The following is a 16,026-nucleotide window of genomic DNA, read 5'->3' as shown; positions in this document are numbered from 1 at the left end:
TACATATCTTGTTGACCGTTTCCATACAACTGATAAACGTGCTTATGTGTTTATTTATAAATTATAACTTATAAGTTATGATTAATGGATAAATTATAAAAACCTTCAGATTCGAAAAATTGTCCATTTCAGACACTAATAGATTAGGTTAAACTTAACTGAATCGTACATTTTTTTTTATTATATTAAAAAAATGTTATTTTATTTTATTTTATTATAGTATGAAATATGAATATATTGAATAAATTAAAATCATAAAATGTCATTATGATATCATAATACTTTAAGTACAAACGTTCAACGGGCAATAGTTAATACTATAGATATAAAATACGATTGCGATAATAGATAGATAATATAAAGATTAAATAAAATTGAACATTTTTATTGATAAAAAAATATAATTAAGATAAAATAAAAACATTACAAAAAATGTACATATTACCAAATTTTACAAATTGGACTGAATAAAATTACCTAAACATTTTGATATAGGTATTAAAATACATATGTAGTGATCTTTAATACCACCAAAATATACAAAAATATACAAAATATAAATCACATATTTCTTATCTCCAGTAACTTAACGGAAAGGATTTTTATTTTGCTTATCAATATTTAGGTTTTACTAAAAAAATATACAAAATGGTACAACATTCTAACCATGACTATAAATATTAAATTATAATAGTTCATGTAATTATCTAACGTTTTCGCTGTCCCATAAGTCTAAACGTATGCGTATAATATACAGTATTATAGATACTTCTATGTAATGAACCGAGTGCAGTATATTACCCCGAGGGTGACATTATTATCGTGTCACACTACTCACACGAGTATACGTAATAACACTGATCCTGTTTCATCCTGGTGTGGAAATTTTCGGCAAATTTTTAGCGATATCATATTCGCCGATATGTGAAATGAAATTGGTCTAATCGATTTAAATGGTTTTAAGAAAAATTAATTACGGGTTACCTATACATTATTTTTTGTGTTTATTAGAAGTTGAAAATTATAATTATTTAATTTTCATAGTTAATAAGTTCAAATATATAAATATATATATATATATATATTTTTTTTTTTTTAGTAACTGACAAAACAGCTAGTTCCGAAGATTCAAATGAAAATCAAAATGAAGAAGTAAAAAAAAACAACAGTATATCTGATCAGTTTGTATTCGATTTTTAACGTTCCACCCGTTTACTTAAAACATTTTACGATATCTAGAATTTAAAATTTAATCAGTGCTAAATAATGTTTAGATTTCCACGGTAATAATATTATCTGTATTGTTAATATATTATATAGAATCTATGTCATTGCAATTTTTGGACTGACCAGGGTCAGTATATAATAAGAACATATACATTTTAGATTTAATTTTATCGCCTATGGCAATTATTATTATGAAAATATATTGACCTATACCTGTATTATTTAATTATTATATTTAGGTAGTAGGTACAATACTACAATGTAATAAGTTCCGTGAAAGCCAAAAGTTACACACTAACTCAGATGATTATGATGATGATAATAATGTAACGCGTTGTGTGCAGTTATGAATCACCCATTATTATTAAAATAAGTACCTATATAAATTCGTTACCATTTTAATAATTATTGTATTTAATTTTAATTCGACCTTCTCTTTTGATATTTCATGATGTTGTATGTTAATATAATACTTAATAATATATTGTAGTAAACTTTTTTTTCATTCTTTTTAATACTTGAGTATTATAATTTATAATTTATTTTATTCTTTATTAAAACATACGAAATTGTAATTTTATATATAACTGGTATATTATATTAAGAATTTATTTTATTTTAGCATAATGAATCTTTTGCAATAAATAAAGTATTATTTTTTTCGACGAAACTCTATAGCAAACAATATATATTATAATTTAAACTATATTATATATTATGTATCTAATGAGTTCTATGATATTCAAATATCAAAGGTCCTTATACTAGTATACACTTTGGGAGATTGCACCCGCGTTGCATGAGAAGTAAGAATATTTTAACATGAGTAAATAACACTGTACAGGGTGAAGAAATTCAAATAATGACCTGTATTTTTCTTTGCAATCATTATGTACAGAATTTTTTTGAAAATTTCGAGACATACCAATTGATATTCAGATATGTAAATTTTATTATAAGTTATAAGTATTAAAATTTTAGCTGAGCGGAGTAGTAGATAAACATTTTACGGGGTACTCTCCCATCATACTCCTTCACTCCGCCCATCTTAAGTTGAAATACTTATAAGTTTATAACTCATAAACTACTTATCCGAATTTTAATTTGTTTTTTATAAAAATACTCCAAAAAATTGAGACAACAAATAAAGTATAGATCCCCATTTAAATGTCTTAAGTTGACCCCCAAAACCATAAAATATTGTAAAGAAATATAAAACTTACTAATTATTTTAGATATTTCTAAATAAAAAAACTTTCATACTCAAAATTTTTCTCTATTATGAATATTTTATATATAATATGATAAAATTACTGTAACATAAATTTTGGATCATTCTATGTAGGTATCAGTGGTTTTAAACTCGTGCGTCACACCTCTCAGGGGCGCCGTGGTTTATTATCAAGGGAGCCGCGTGCCATTATGTATTAATTTTTTTTTTTTATCAAGCCTCAAAACCAAAAAAATTCTTATGATTAATAATTACATGTTTATTTCGTTATTAAATAATATGGTACACTGTACCGTAAATATAGTTCAGTAGTACCTACAGTAAATTAGTATATTTTTATTTTTATTATTATCATTAGTCATAACTCATAAGGGAGCCACTAACTTGATTTTCAAAATCAAAAAACGCGTAAACCCGAAAAGGTTAAAAACTACTGCTATATATGTATAATTATATAAATATTAGTGTTATGGAAAGTTGATGTTATGAGAGAAACACAGAAAATACACATGGGATATACCTACCTTCATAACCGATACACATGTATTAGATTATTCGCAAGTACCTATAATACGATATGTATTTTAGTACGATAAATAATTTTAACAATGAAGCATAATATTATAAAAATACTCACTCTATATTGATGTGTTTTCGAGAAAAGAAAAATTATTTTACATAATTTTTAATAGGTAATAAAGGTAATATAGGTAATATTTTTAATAGGTAATTATTTACTTAGATATTAATCATAAAAACGTGAAACAGCAGAAACTCCACTCGATAGTATAGAAATAGTATGAAAAGGAAATTAATCGTTTGTAAAAAATAGTTAAAACGAATGCACATTTATTTATGTATTAAATACCTTTTAATTATGAACATAAAATCGAAATTCCGTTGTCAAATTATGATCAAAATTCAACAGCATTTACTGAGAGTGCATGTAATGGTTTTACTATATTTATTTTAGTATTTTCTAGATGTAATAGACATTTCAAAATAATTATTATGTTGGTTTTTTATGCTATTGGAAATTTGAAATTTTCTACTTTTTTTAATAAATGTATGATAAAATTGTTTTTATAGGCATTATAATTTATAAGTTAAAATTTCGATGAAATTAAACAATTATTTTAACAAAAAATTAAAATATTCACTATTTATAGAAAAATAAATACATTATATAAATATAACTAATTTAAAAAATATTCTCAGAAATACAGACTGTCTTTGCTCAAAATCGTTTTTTATATACTTAAACTATCATAATTAATTATCATTAAATTTAAATTTAACTTACCCAATTATGAGATAGATACACTCAACGCCCTCTATACAACAGATTTCAGAATAAGTTCACCAGTTCTTTTTTTTATTATCAATATGGATTCATAACATTTGGCGTAGGTACATATTATACACAATCTGATATCAATATAAAAATTATAAACTTTAATAATAAATATTTTTTTTTACATTTTAAATTTGATGACACAATATTGGCCTAAGACGCATCAATTAGTCGTTTTTTTTTCACCGGCGGAGTACGATTGCGCGCGTTATACCATTTTAGGTATACGATTGCGCACAGTGCCAGAATAACAAAAGACAAAATTTTAATTACTCAAAGGCGCACGATTGTGGATACGACATTGCCCAATTTATTATTATTTTTAATACTTAAATACAAATACAAATACATTAATTCAGAAACTAAGAATGATATAATATTTAAAAAAAAACTATCATTAAATTTACTTAAATAATAAAAAATAAAAAATTTAAAATTAAAATTTTTTAATTTTGAAGCCCCGATACCTATTTCCAACTATAGCCAAATAGGTACTTAAGTAAATTTTTTGGTGATTTATTATTTAAATAATGTTTGTGTTCAATTTTCAGATTTTCGATTTTCCTTAATTCTTTCTTCGATTTTGGTTTAATAAAATTATTCGTTTGGAAATGGTTAATAATAAGTGTTTGTGCCTGAGTTTCCATAAAGGTAGTTAAAACAACAAATATCGGTGAAAAACAGCATGTTTCCATCCGGAAAAACTTTTTTTGTTGCTCAATAGCATCAATTTCAAAGTTAATGTGTAGTATTTTAATTTTAAAAAATAGTGATTATTTTTCGCATATACTAATTAAATATTTCCATACATTAATATAAGTATTTTTAAGTTTATCTACTATAATCTACTATAGTATCGTACGGATTAACCGTGGACCAATGGACCTATATTATATTTAGCAACGTTGCTTAAAAGTAAAAATAATATAGCGCGCGCAATCGTACGCTTAAAAAGGTACCGCTGATAAGGACCGCGCGCAATCGTATCGTGCCCTTTTTCACAACGTTTGTCAAAAATAATATTAAAAATAATTTAAATAATACTAGGTATATACCTAGTGTAAATCATCATCAAACATTTCAAAATGAAAGCATATCACAAAAAATTCAGATTTAAATGTGCACAAAAACAAAATGTATATAATTAACATAACCAACACGTAAAAAAAATATTCGAATTATAGGTAGATATAGGTAGGTTATAATGAAAAAATATAAAACATTAATCACTTCAATAATCGGACGATTCGGAAGATGTAACTAAGTCGTTAGTTACTGCAGTGTTTGATGCAGTTACAGCTTCTTCCAACATGTCATCGATAATGAAATCAAGGTCCCAAAGTTTGTTTTCTTCTGTTATTGATCGATCGAAGAAATTGGTCATCATCTCGGGCGTTATCTGTTTAACTCCATCATTAATCAGTTGACGTACATCGTCCAACTCAGAACTTGAACAGTTTTTCGTTTTCATGTGACTGTTTACAACCGACCACGCTAAATGTATAGGATTCAGTTTACAATGATACGGTGGTAAACGTAGAATAGCTTTATTATAATTTATTGCTTCTTGTACACTCCTTCTATATATGTCAACGGTATTTCTTATCTCTTTCGCCTTTTCGACTAATTGAAACTTTACCATTGGTCCGTCGAATACTATACCTTTATCTTCCAGCCATTTTAAAATACTATCTTTTTTCCAGGACATGGTGGGCACGTGATTTTCTACCGAATAGTGTGACGCGTTATCCATAATAATAACAGATTTCTCCTCGAGTAAAGGCAAAACGCTACGAAACCAATCATAATATATGTCACCATTCATATTTTCATGGTAGCTAGACATATTATTTTTTGGTTCAAAGCATAAAAGCCCTCCCTCGACGAAACCTTCGATTGATCCAATGTGTACGGCAATTAATCGTTGGCTTTTACCGGACGATTCTATATCGGTCCGTAATTCTTTGTGAGAATATTCACCGATGTTGACCCACGTCTCTTCCAAGTAATAAATAGTTCTACCTTCTTTTCTGTACCGCCGTATATCTTCTAGATATTTTCGACGCCACAGTACAATATTTTTTTTTTCAGTAAGAGCACAGTTATTTCGATTCCATCTCGTGTATTCGAAATTTAGGTCTTTTAATATTTTTTTTAATGAGGTAAATTGTAACGATGGAAGATCGGGATCGGCGTTTATGGCAAGTAATATATTTTTTGAAGTTGGTATTTCGTGTCTAAACCAAAAACTATGAATTGTTTGACGAATTTCGCATTTTTCTAAAATGTCAAGTTTTTCAATTATTTTTGGTCGAATTTTTCTTTTTTTTGCAGTTATGGCTTGTCCACCCCTATATTTACGCACAGTACTTCTAACTGTTTGAATACCGATACCAGTTTCTTGCGATAATAATTTCGTTAATTTCGAGAATTTAAGATTGGGTTCATTTTTAGTTTTGTTTTTGTACATATTAATTAACATTTCCTTTTTATGAATACCTACAGCCTAAAAAAAAAAATTAATATTGTTAATTTATTGTTTTAATTTTTATAAATATTTGGTTAAATAATCACAATAGCTATTTGGTGCCCTTTAAAACATAAATTATTTTTGATCTTAAAAATATCTATCGTTGTTTAATATATCTAATCCATCAATATTTGTTATAAAATTAATATTAATTTTTGATTTAAATAAAGTTGAAGAAATATAAACATGTTTAATTTAAAGTAGGGAAAGCACAGTGTTAATAACTGATCAAATTTTGTCGATCGATTACTTAGATTTTTTTAAAAATTTAAATTTTAGTTGATAGTTAAAATAATTTTTCACAATTTTATTATGCTTCCGTTTTTTGAATTTTTGTAATAATAAACGTTACATCATGAAGGTCGTACTATTATTTCAGTATTGTAATATCTATTATTTTATTATTATCAAATAGATACTTAATTATTGTTTATTACCAATAAAATGATTTATATATGTATTATATACGTATTGTTTGGTCGCTTAACACGTTAACTTAATAATTTTGATTAAATAATCCTTAAATATAAATGATTAAGTATTTATTAACAACCAAATTAATCAAATAAAAAAAAAAAAATGGAAAAATATATATACATATATTATATCTAAACGATGATAAGATATTAGTAAAGGATTAACGAAATAATAAAGATTAAAATTGACAACAGGAAAAAAATGTAGAAAATATTATTCAAAGTACTTGTTTTACATTTTTATTTTTACTATTAATTTTTTTCAAACTTTCTTTTTAATATAAAAACATGTATATGAGTTAACACTAGCTTGTGTACGAGTAAGCACTTAAAGCACTATACATGTGTAAAGTATTATCTACTTTTGTAGGAGTTTACCATCACCCTCAAATAATCATCATAGTCATAAAACACATTATAACGCTCGTTAGGTTTTACTTAATCGCGCATCTTCCTCGTACATTTTCCGTTTACATACACATCATACCGGAGAGGAATAAAAGTATAAAAGGTATTGCCCACACAATCGCTTATTACTTTATCAGTTATTTTATAACAATCAAAGGTAAAAAATGCGGGTAACTAGGTAAAATGCTCTGCTGTACAGTAGCTAACACGATATCTTTATATCTTTAATGGTGGTAGCTAACAGTATTAAGTAAGTTGTAATGAATGTTGTGTTAAATTTGAATTCAATGATAAATAATTATCGAATACAAAAAGCGATTCTGAGCAGAGATGGTTTGTCAACCATATTACTAAGTACATTTTATTTCATATTCATATTGATATTATGGTAATTTATTTTACTTACCGTAGAAAGGCGTAAATACTAAATAAGTTCGTGGTTTAAACAGGCAATAGCTTAAAATTAAACTAATTATTTAAAAAATGTAATGTTTAATAAAAAAATATAATATCATAAGTAACTTGAAACTTCTCCACGCGAATAACATTTTTGAACAATATTACAAAATAACTAAAATCATTATTTTTTGTTTAAAAAATAGATACAATTTTGTAAAAAAGTTAACTTCAAATGTCCATAAATAAAATATTGTGTTTATATATTTTTTTAGATTCTTAGCTTTCAGTATTAAATACATGAACTTGTAGCATTGAATTTTAAAATCATATCTATAAAAAATTTAAATTGTATACATTTTTTTACTATAATAGATATAAAATAATTTGCAAATTTTATCAAAATAAGAACAAATGATGTAGGATCTTGAGTTCAATTTTCAAGCGTTTTAGCCAAGTCCAAATTTGTATCAACAATTTCGAAATATCTATTCGCAAGCAACATTTTTTTCACACATAAATTTAGAAAATTTCATACATCTATAAATTTAAAAAAAAAACTAAAATATTTTTAAACTTTTACCATTTTAATTGTCAATATCAAAATTTGGTGACAAGTCTATATGCATGCGTGAATTCAAGGGGGGTCAAGGGTCCATTCCCCCCCCCCCGTAGACTCTGGTGAATTAAAAAAAATGTCTATTTTCGTCAGCTGATAAAATGCATTGTTTTGTGAACATAATATTATAAATCTGTCTAGTCAAAAACTGGTGTTGTATAAAAATACACATTTTTCTCAATTTTTCTTAATTGTTGAATATTAGTTTCCAGAGCATTTACAACCCGGTTAGGTTATATTTTAGTTCTTTTTAAATTTTTCTGTGTACTAACAATAATTGTCGTAATTACTAATGTCAGTGAGCAATGTTAATAATGGAATATTTAGAAATTGGCTGGCGCTAAAATTTTACAATAAAATAGTATAATCCCTTTTATATTAAAAACAACAACAAAAATATAATTATTATAATTTACAAGGTGTTAAATTACGTAGTTTATGTGTATATATTATTTCTATAAACAACACCCATGCCCAACCATTTCTCAAATCTTAATACTCTAAAACGAATTTTTTTCATAAATTTATTTATAAAATTTAAGGCCTTCGACATATTATTACTATTGATGCTCACTTTATATATTTTATTTTATTTTCACAAATATCTTATTATTAGCAGGTCTGTTAAATAATTTTAAAACAATTAACGTATCAAAGGTAAATTCGTGGAACCATATGGAATAGGCGATTTGATCCACAAACACCAACGCCCCTTTATGGGATTCAAAAATTGGCACGTGCTGCAATTACCACCTCTTCCTCTCAAAAAAACACCGTCAAATATGATATCGTCTATACTATCTATAGTCTTTGCCTAGACGAGATATTAAATTATTAAACGGAAATACTCCAAAAGTCATTATATAATATGGTTAGGTACAAACTTATAATATAAAAACCACGAATTAAGATAAATTTATAACCATTAATAATCAATAACCATTATCGGTATTATCGCTGCGTATAATATATACCTATGAAATAATCGGACAGTCGTTATGACTGCCTTTATTAAATTATGAATGGAGCAATAAACGAATTGGCTTACAATTTTTTTTTATAATTTTTTTTTCTTTGTTTTGTTAACGTCACCTATAGAAATAGTAAAAATGATTCAATTTTCAGCATTGAATGATTATTAATATAAAATTGAGGCTAATTTGTAATTCAGAGGATAAAAAATATTTCAAAATAGTTGTGAAAAATGAAAAAAAAATAGGAAATATAGGAGTATTAAGCAAAACCAATTTTTGACAAAATCGATTTTATTTTCATTTCAATAATGAATTATTAAATTATAGTCTTATATATTTATATAGTTATATGTATTTCAAATTGTCCGTCAAATAATTATTTTAATATTTTATAGGTAAGTGGTGTTATAATTTTCAAAATATTTTGTCTAATAAATTCTTGTTATTTAATTATATTTAAAGTTATTGATTAATGTATCATAGAATTTTTAATACGTTTTTTAATTCAATATATTTTTACAAAAATCATCAGGAATATTAAAAAACTATTTTATAGATAAAAATGCATAATATTAATTTTAAGAATATGAAAATTTAATGCAAGATTCCTCATATTTTTTTTTAAACTTTAGTGTAAAGTCAAATAAGTTAGATCTTATAATATATTTTCAATAATTTTGACTCGGTAGATAATGATTTATTGGTAGGTATTTATAGAAAAAAATCAAAAATTTATAATTATTATAATTAGTTCATTGAGAGTAAAAATATTTAAAAAATTATGCCATTATAGAAAATACTAATTTAATTACTTGATGAAAATTTCAGTTTTTAGAGTTATTCGTGTTTTAAGTTATACCTAATAGGATAGAGAAATTAAAAAAAAACCGGTTTAGGCCAAAAATCCTATTTTTTTTTTGTTTTTCCCGATTATAAAAGAAGTAAACGAATTTTTTAATTTTTAAAGTATGATTTTCTATCCAAAACTATCATTGAAAATCAAATAATTTTATTGAATACTTATTGTGTACGTTGATAAACAACATACACTCTCACACACACACACACACACACACACACACACATACTATTGTAAAATCGTTATGCTCCATTCAAAATCTAAAATATATAACATTTTAATTTTTAACCACTATGGCTGTGAATTGAATACAAAATTCCTTATAAGTATTTCTTACAGGTATCTTAAAATTTCTAAAGTATAAATTACTTATTATAATTATAATTGTAATTATACAATTATCGCTTGTTGGTTTTTTTTTTAATTGGAAGTCCAAAAATGTCACTCCTAATAAATACTAACCCCTTGAACATTAATCATAGGATCTCCCCTGTATGTGCCTCATAAAAGTAATTTCAATAATGTACTCACAAACACAATAAAAAACCTATAATTGATATTTAATAAAATTATAAATATTTTTACCTTTCCTGGTGGATTTTTATGGACGGTTTTTGTCAATGGTTCCTTATTCGTATGGTCCATTTTAGATTTATAAATTATTAAAATAATCAAAACCAAAGTGAAAAGCAATTAAAATGTATACTGACTATTAAATTAATATCCATTATACTAGTATATTATCAACATTCGACAAGTGGGGTCGCAAAAACGAAGCTTCGTGGTGAAATGTGAACGGTGAACTGCACTGCTCTCTCTGTCTATATGGATTTTAAAGGCCAATTATTGCAGGTGATAAAACTATTTTTATAATGTTATTAGCACAATACTACAATAGCGGTGGATATCTACCGAATAGATAACCAAAATCATATAATCAAATTATTATTTAATAGTTACGATTTTCAGACTTAGTACCTATCAATGGACCGTCTCAGACAGTTCGAGGGTAAAGGAGAATTATACTTTAGGGTATAACCTGATTCGTGATTGAAATATTTAGACATTTGAGACACGTGCAAGCACACGGGTAAATAAATCATAATACCTATAAGATATGTCTTGCAGTATATGTGTATGAAGCAACATAATACGATATATGAATATCACATGTATTTTTATGGTTATAGAGTTTACGAATTGCTCTTAAAGGAATTGGTGACGGTGATTTCCTGTCTTTGTCTAACACACGCGCAGTTCTGTTGTGTTTTTTATCCAACACGTTTTTTTTAGAACGGCCAATCTACATTTTTGATATTAAAATATAACTTCTTAAACAATTGAAATATGACAATTTTTTAATAACTCATTTGTAGTATAATGATTTTAGGATTTTGGGAGATCATATCAAAAATGTTTGCGGACCATTCTCAAGCAGACTTGACGACAAATTCAAATCTGTTTCCAGAATTCTTATCGCTTTACTATATCAATCGGTACGTTGGACAAAAAACACGTCTGAATTCTTATGTTGCTCGTGTGTTAGATAAAAGCAGGCGATCGCCGTCACCAATCTCCTTAAAATTACATTTTTACATATATGTAATAGATATAGATACCAATTACGACAAAAACACAAGATCAATAGACCAATTGCGATCGGTCATTTTCAGAGTTGCTCTAAATAATAGCCGTTATAGTAATTTAAATTTTAAATACTATGTAAAAATTATTTTTATTATATTTAGTAAAATTTTAGTAACTCTACTCAAATAAAATAAAAACAAACACTTATTATAAATACAGTAAAAATAAATGATAATTGTACATAAAATATAAGTGTCTATATCACTACCTATATCTAATTTATGTTATCATTGAGTTACTCCATATTATTCCAAACAAGTATTAAGTAGTTAAACAATTGTATTAGACCAAAACATAACATATTATGTACCTAGGTAATAACTTATATAGTGATTACGAAAACTTAATTTCATTTATAAAGTATACAGCTACCTACTTGTAGATATAATATGTTGGTTATTGTAAATTGTAATTATTAATGATATTTTATAAAAGTTCCCGATATTTTTATAGAATATTCGGTGTAAATCTAATATTAATATCCTGGATAGGTATAAAAATATATATATTTTTTGAAAACAACAAACATTTAACACATAATAGCTACTGTGTGAAAATGACTGTTCCCCATATCACATATTGCTTTCTAACAATATCCTGACTATAGCCCCACCCCTATAACGTGCTTTAGTTAGTAGTTACGCCTATACCGTATACATCATCTTTTCATTGATCCAATAATTACTGGTGTCATAACTCAGAAAATAGAAACGCTCTAGAACAATCAATATAAAGTAATTATAAATGGCTATAATACATTAAAATAATCGGAGCAACTTTAATAACAGATTTTAGAACCTACTATACCTACCTACTTAATATTAGAACCATAATTCCCGAAACCTGCAGGAAGAGCAAGTTCAACAATCATTTACGATCCAAAGAAAATTTATTTTATTCATTCATCAGAATTAATGTATTGTAGATACATAAACAGATAAGGCGTAAGTAATTTGTGCCAAGAAATTGTATTTGCGCTACATTTAAAAATTAATTTTAATAATTTGTTCTACTTTTTAGAGTAGTAATTTGTCCCACATAAAATTAGATAAAAAGGGATTATGATATCTGCTCAAAAAATTGTAATTCATGCTAAGTACTCTAAAATAATATATAATATATATTTTTTTAATTTATTAATAACTTTGTATTAAAATCATTCATTAATTAAGTTAATTTTAATAGATAAATTCCAAGAATATTATTAAAATTTAGGTATATATACCTGTATAATGTTAGTTTAATAAATAAAAAAGTTGCAAACTAATAAACATCAATGAGTTTAAACAGGCAAAATCGTAATAAATTAAAATATTATTTCGTCATGGTCCGTGAGCAATATATTATATCAATATTATATGATGACTGATAAGTAGTAACTATAATTAAAAACTTTGTAGGTACCTATGATCACTGATTTACGTCCAGTGTCTTTATTTTCTGCACGCAACACTGATATTTACATGCAAATGTTAGATAATTCACTATTTTTACTACACAGTAACATTATTAATTTGTACCTATCATTTGATTTTGTATTGAAACAAGAAAATATCTTTTCCTATCCTTTATAATATTTACACTACAGTAATTTATTATATGTAATAACTATTAATATTCTTGACTAAATTTATATTGAATACGCATTAAATGTAAGTATCTTAACAATTAAGTAATTCAAAAAACATTTTTGAAGCATACAGCATATATTTAAATGGGTTACCTACATACATTTTGTTGCTACCTAGTTATTCTACAAAATAAAAAATATACTGCAATCGATTATTAAAAATATATATATTATAAAAATAATTTTTCAATTTTCATCAATCATCTATTTATTTGCCTATAATCATATTTTTCTTAAGCCCTTATCTCCAACAAAACTGTATTTTCAAAATAAGTCTATGAGAGTAATAACCTAACCTAATCTACATATTATACTAGGTCAATGCGAGATAAAAAAAAAAAACGTGTTCACGTATAATAAACATACTGTAAATGTAATATGTATAAACATTTTTACAAATTACCTAGGTACTCAGATCGTATGGAATGTGACCGTTATAAATTGTCTTATCGTCAGAAAACGTAGACCGTATAGGATGTATAAGGCATTCGTAATTCGTATTGGCACAGATATATCAATACGAAAATAAAATACGACTACCTATAGTACTGCTGTATACATAACCATTAACTGCCAATCTGTAGACATATATAGGTAATATATTATATGATGACAAAGACCGTACCTATATTATAGACCATTGTTTCCCAATCTTTTTGCAATGGCACCCATAAATTTAATCTTTATTGGGTAAGCGACCCCCCGCTAAAAAAAAATAAAAAAAATTATACATATGTATATAATTTTATATATTATAAAATGTAAAATACGATATACTGAATACTAATAACGTAATAAATAAATAAAATAAATTATAAAAAAATACGAACAATTAGTATAATAATAAATAATAACCGTAATCGTAACCGCGAGTCGCGACCCATGGTTTGGGAAACGCTGTAATACAGACGACAATGCAGTATAACGATTGCGTAAACCACGATAAGGATATCGTAATATTGCTATAAAAATAATTTTAATTTAATGAACCACCTGTCCCGGCGGCGATCACTTTTGAGTTCCGAGTGGACTGAATGATTCGTTCGGTTGAATTCATTTATGATCCGTCGGCAGCGTCGTCCGTAGTAGATATGTACTTATTACCGCTCGCGTACAGGCTGATTTTCTCTCCGTGTCCACGGTGTTTATGGGTACGTCGGTAAAGAGACGACGTTCGACAGAACTGTGGAAAACCATGTGGCACCGGAGAAAAACCCCGCGACACGTGGAGACTGCCAGCGGAGCTGGTGAAGAGCCCAACCGCCTCACGTGTAAAGGCCTGTCGAGTGTCGACGACCGTCATCAAGAGCCGTGTCAGCGCTTTTCAGCGCCCCGGGGCAAAATTTCATTTTGGACCATAGGTATAGCATATTAATCGCGAATAAAGGCGCCCCTTACTTTTACAAAATTAAGGCACCCGGGAGAAATTGCTCCCTTTGCCCCCCCCCCTTAACACGGCTCTGCCGTCATCGCTGGCGGCGATGGTTGTCGTGCGTTACGACTTACGATTTATCCCTTTTCATTTTTCTAGTGTTATGCACCTGTTGATTGGTCAGAAAACATTATATTATGTACACAATCAGTATGAACGCTATAACAAGTAACAGTCATCGGTTAATGTCGTCGTACACAGTGGAATAATTACAGGGGAGATTGGAGATTTGGGTTTCCTATCCCCCTTGACCTTTTTTTTTTTTTAAAAAAAAAAAATGACTGATTTAACCACATTTTTATTTACTGATATTATTATTGAATATTTTTTAATTATTTGTTTCCGTGTCACATGTGTATAAATACATTATTTATTGCACTGAAAAAAGATGCTTATGATAAATACAATTTTTGGCGAGAAGGAGGTTATAGGTAAAATACAAAAATATTTCATCCTCCCCACACCACCTACAAACATGACCAAATTACGCCACTGATCGTACACCAAATAGTCATTGGTGAATATTGGAATATTGATTAAATTTGAGATGTTATAGTAAACATTGTGAATGTCGACATTTTTGTACAACGATATTGGTGAATGCTAGTAATGCCGATATTATTTAATCTAATATTTAAGAATACGGAAGCGTCACAATTATAATACAGTATCTTATACTATCTATAGTATACCTATGCAGTATAAGGTATTGTACAAATTGATAATTTTGATAAAATGTTTTATTATATACTATCTAGTTCATTAGTACCTATGTAGTGTAAAGTATTGTACAAGTTAATCTCCACTTACTAATTAGTTTGCATTAATAATCCATTGTAATATGTGAAGTCTTAACTTATCTTGATATTTGACATTTTTGCGTGCATATCAAAATATTATACGATATAATAATCACATAAACCATAAATATTATATAGGCCCTAAAATAACACGTAATTGCAGATAATAATATGTTAATATACCTACTACTATGAAAAATTTCGTGATAACAAAATGTAGCATTGAATCATTTTACACACAAAAAACATACTTTGAGTGAAGAATCTATCAAAAATAAAATAAAACATACAAACGAACTAAAGATAATCGGAATTATAATACCAATAAATTTTCCAACCCACCATTCAACAGTACCTTACACTCAAATAATTTAAAAAACAGCCAAACTTATTTTTAGACTACGAAATTAACCATAATTCAAACTTATACAAATTATAATGAA

General features: G+C 26.7%; 2 protein-coding genes across 9 annotated transcripts in view; one reads left to right on the top strand and one right to left on the bottom strand.

Moving 5' to 3' along the window:
- LOC114125641 (rhodopsin-like) overlaps window positions 1-1,897 on the top strand; it is a 47,341-nt gene extending 45,444 nt beyond the window's left edge. For all 8 annotated transcript variants that reach the window (XM_050197220.1, XM_050197219.1, XM_027989385.2 and 5 more), the window contains one exon: window positions 1,100-1,897. In XM_050197220.1, coding sequence (XP_050053177.1) covers window positions 1,100-1,200 — 101 coding nt within the window. In that variant the 3' untranslated portion in view covers window positions 1,201-1,897. The remainder of the gene's footprint in view (window positions 1-1,099) is intronic.
- Window positions 1,898-4,656: 2,759 nt separating this feature from the next.
- On the bottom strand, window positions 4,657-10,867 carry LOC114125638 (uncharacterized). Its single transcript, XM_027989380.2, has 2 exons — window positions 10,660-10,867; window positions 4,657-6,318 (listed from the first exon to the last, which is right to left on the bottom strand). The coding sequence occupies exons 1-2, from the start codon at window positions 10,717-10,719 to the stop codon at window positions 5,044-5,046; spliced, it is 1,335 nt and encodes a 444-aa protein (XP_027845181.2). The 5' UTR covers window positions 10,720-10,867; the 3' UTR covers window positions 4,657-5,043.
- Between the last annotated feature and the right edge of the window lie 5,159 nt (window positions 10,868-16,026).

Source organism: Aphis gossypii, chromosome 1 (genome assembly GCF_020184175.1).
Source record: "Aphis gossypii isolate Hap1 chromosome 1, ASM2018417v2, whole genome shotgun sequence".
NCBI lineage: Eukaryota > Metazoa > Arthropoda > Insecta > Hemiptera > Aphididae > Aphis > Aphis gossypii.
The sequence above is the reverse complement of the archived record's forward strand: the minus strand, read 5'-3'. Positions and strand labels throughout refer to the sequence as shown.

Coding starts and splice junctions, on each gene's coding strand:
- LOC114125638 (XM_027989380.2), bottom strand. CDS start 10,719: ATGGACCATACGAATAAGGAACCATTGACAAAAACCGTCCATAAAAAT. Junction 6,319..10,659: donor ATAAAAATCCACCAGGAAAG/GTAAAAATATTT, acceptor TTTTTTTTTTAG/GCTGTAGGTATTCATAAAAA.